Genomic DNA, 3,422 nt, shown 5'->3' on the forward strand with positions numbered 1-3,422 from the left:
GTGTAGGAGAAGAATAAATGAAACAAGATGGGATTGGGAGGGAGACAAACCATAAGTGACTCTTAATCTCACAAAACAAGCTGAGGGTTGCTGGGGGGAGGGGGGTTGGGAGAGGGGGGTGGGATTATGGACATTGGGGAGGGTATGTGCTATGGTGAGTGCTGTGAATTATGTAAACCTGGCGATTCACAGACCTGTACCCCTGGGGATAAAAATATATGTTTATAAAAAATTTAAAAAAATTAAAAATTAAAAAGAAAAAACCAAATAGACACTGTAATGTTGGAAGGGAAGAATGAGTTGATAAAAGAGAAGCTTGACTTTTCTGTAAGTAGTTTCCTGATTATAGTTGTTGAATGATACAAACTAATGAAAGATCTGCAAGATGATTTTTGTTTTGAAAGGAGGTTGTTAAAAATCAAGTAAATATACATTTTAGATAACAATCTGTGATTGAACTCTTCATTAATCTCTGAAGAGTGGAAAAATGTGAGTCACTGAAGGAATTAAGTGCCTGGTGTGAAACTTAATGGTTTATGGGTAGAGTTGAGAAAAGTTGCCAGTCGTTTCAGCTCAAGGAGCTATCCACTAGATTTCTCACCGATATAGCCATAGTGGTTTGCTATATGGCAAAAAAGGGTATCATTTATCTTGTCAAAAAAATTTTTTTAAGTCAAGTCTTTTTTATAATTCAGAGGAATTTCGGAATGTTTGTCTTCTAGGCTCATCAACAGAGCAGACGAGCAGATCGTTTATTAGCTGCAGGGAAATACGAAGAGGCTATTTCTTGTCACAAAAAGGCTTCCGGTGAGTATTTTTCTAAAGAAATACTGAGTCTAAAACTGGAGGGCAGTTTCTTTTCTCCAGCATCTCTCAACAGTTTATTCAGAACGAAAGTCACAATAGTAAAGATGTGTTGTTGCCCTGCATATACAGCGTTGACACTACTGGCCCATGAGAACATTGCTTTGGATTACTTTTCCAGTAAGTATGTTGGATTTCCCAGTTATTCCTAATCTAGTCTTCCTAAACCATGAAGGTTGCATATGCCTTATTATTGGTAAACGACTCTGGACACAGGTTTCTGAATCCAAAGATTACCTTTTGTTTGTTTGTTATTTTGTGAGTAAAGTGATGAAGTTTATTAAGTGAAGATACAGAAAAAGCTCTCAAGAGTGAGAAGGGTCCTGACAGGGTTGCCCTGAATCCAAAGATTCCTAAAGGTAAACGTGCTTGCAAGAAGTCTACCTGTTTATCTTAGTTGTTAGGGAAAATGGATTTCAAATAGTTAGCTGTTTTGGGTTATGAAAGTAATAACTGAATTAATTTTAACCAATCAGTTTTCACTGAATTTCTGTTTTCTAAGATGCTGATGACACTCTTTCTTTAGCTTCTTTCTGAGTATTTCATCTGTACATTCACGCCTGTGGTATCTGCTGATGATTGCTTTCTTTTCAGTGTGAAATTTAGGATTAATAACTTCTCATCAAACAGTTATTTTATCCCAGTTAGTTGCACAGTTCAGCATATGTTGGACTCAGAAAAAGATCTTTGGGGTTTGTTTTGTAAAGACTGGTTTCTCTTGGCTGGTTAACAAACCTAGAAGCTTTGGGGAGGGCGTGTTTTACTCATGCTGCATTCGAAATAGGCCACCTTTCTTAGAGCAAGTCCTGTAGTCTTTCTGGTGGAGGAAGACACTATTTTTTCCCTTCTAGGCTGCTGTGTTGATTAAAGCCATGTTGTTTCTTGGCAGAGTGTACCCCTCCAGTGTTGCCTTAGTGCTGAAATACAGACCACACAGTGGACTGTGGTTTGAATAAGTTCTTTTATGTCAGTGATTTTTGCCTACACACCCATGATTTTCAGAGAAAATTTCAGGCCTTGTTTTTAAAGAATAAGTTTTGCCTGTGAAGTGTATCCCTTCAGTAGTAGGGCTGAGTGCATAATACATACCCTGTAAGTCTTTGTTAATGAATTTTTACGGTGAGTTTTATCGAGAGCTTTTATACAAAATTAAACTTGGCCGCTAGTACTATTTAAATCTTTCATAAACCATATTTTGTTGTGAATCAAATTGTTAAATTTATAGTCACCTCACAAAAAAAGACAATGTACTACACTGTTTTAAAAAAAAAAAAACCAAACAATGTTGTGTGGTATGTCTAGGTGGCCCAGTTGGTTAAGTATGCCTTTGGCTTAAGTCATGTGGGATTGAGCCCTGCATTGGGCTCCCTGCTCAGGTGCTCTTTTCTTCTCCCACAGCTTGTGCGTGCTCTCTCTCTGTCAAATGAATAAATAAAATATTATTTTAAAATGTTGGGGATGAATGCCACTGACCTTTGATTAAATAACCCACAGTGGTTGTGGTTACATGTATATAAAATATAATACAGTGGAGTGACCAGCATATGTTGTGCATTGAGCAGTAGGAGATTCTGAGTATATAAAAGGTAGAAAGGTCTCCTTCATTCCTAGCCTGCATCCCTGTCTTTATCTGAGGAGTTAACACTCATGTTGGGCTTTACATGCCTCTCTCTGCTTTCTCAGTATCTGCGTTCTGCGACATCTCAAGGAGTAGTAGAAAAGATAAAGGCAGCCTTTTGGATCCCATTAGCTCTAAGTAGGGAGGTAGAATTTAAGTGTGATTAGTTAATCCCGCTGAACTGATTTGATTCGGAGTTCAGACTTGGTTAAAAATAGCCTTGTGTTTTAGAGTGGAGTTGTGAATATAATGCTAGTTTGAAAATTGATGTGGTTAAGGGCGCCTGGGTGGCTCAGTTGGTTAAAATTCTTGGCTTGTAGTCTTACGCAGTCCACTTCCCTAAGTGGGTTTTGTTTTTTTCACAAATAATGAAAAGAGCAAATTTTATTTTATTTATAAATAAATTTATATTTTGTTTTTAAGTGAACTCTACACCGAACATGGGGCTGTAGCTTAAAATCCTGAGATGAAGAGTCAAAAATTCTACTGACTGAGCCAGCCAAGTACACCTTAAAGCCCAAATTTTATTTTATTTTTTAATTTTTTTCGAATATTTTATTTATTTGTAAGAGAGAGAGAGAGCACAAGCGAGCACAAGTGGGGAGAGCAGGGAGAGGGAAAAGCAGGCCTCCTGCCAAGCAAGGAGCCCGATGTGGGACCCTCTCCCAAGACCCTGGGATGCGACCTGAGCTGAAGGCAGATGCTCAACTGACTGAACCACACAGGCATCCCAAGACCCAGATTTTATTTATTTATTTTTTTTAAAGATTTTATTTATTTATTTGACAGACAGAGATCACAAGTAGGCAGAGAGGCAGGCAGAGAGAGAGAGAGAGAAGATGAAGCAGGCTCCCTGCGGAGCAGACAGCCCGATGTGGGGCTTGATCCCAAGACCCTGGGATCATGACCTGGGCCAAAGGCAGAGGCTTTAACCCACTGG

At 38.7% G+C, this 3,422-nt stretch overlaps 1 protein-coding gene across 2 annotated transcripts in view; it reads left to right on the forward strand.

The window, feature by feature from the left end:
- Positions 1 to 3,422, forward strand: part of LOC111144899 (nuclear receptor binding factor 2) — a 36,218-nt gene that overhangs the window by 17,819 nt on the left and 14,977 nt on the right. Inside the window, exon 2 of one of the 2 annotated variants that reach the window (XM_022499490.1) lies at positions 723 to 807. The exons of the other annotated variant lie outside the window; for it this stretch is intronic. Coding sequence (XP_022355198.1) covers positions 723 to 807 — 85 coding nt within the window. The remainder of the gene's footprint in view (positions 1 to 722; positions 808 to 3,422) is intronic. 2 annotated transcript variants of the gene reach the window in all.

This window comes from Enhydra lutris, unplaced genomic scaffold (genome assembly GCF_002288905.1).
Source record: "Enhydra lutris kenyoni isolate GAN:26980312 unplaced genomic scaffold, ASM228890v2 scaffoldscaffold12, whole genome shotgun sequence".
Lineage (NCBI taxonomy): Eukaryota > Metazoa > Chordata > Mammalia > Carnivora > Mustelidae > Enhydra > Enhydra lutris.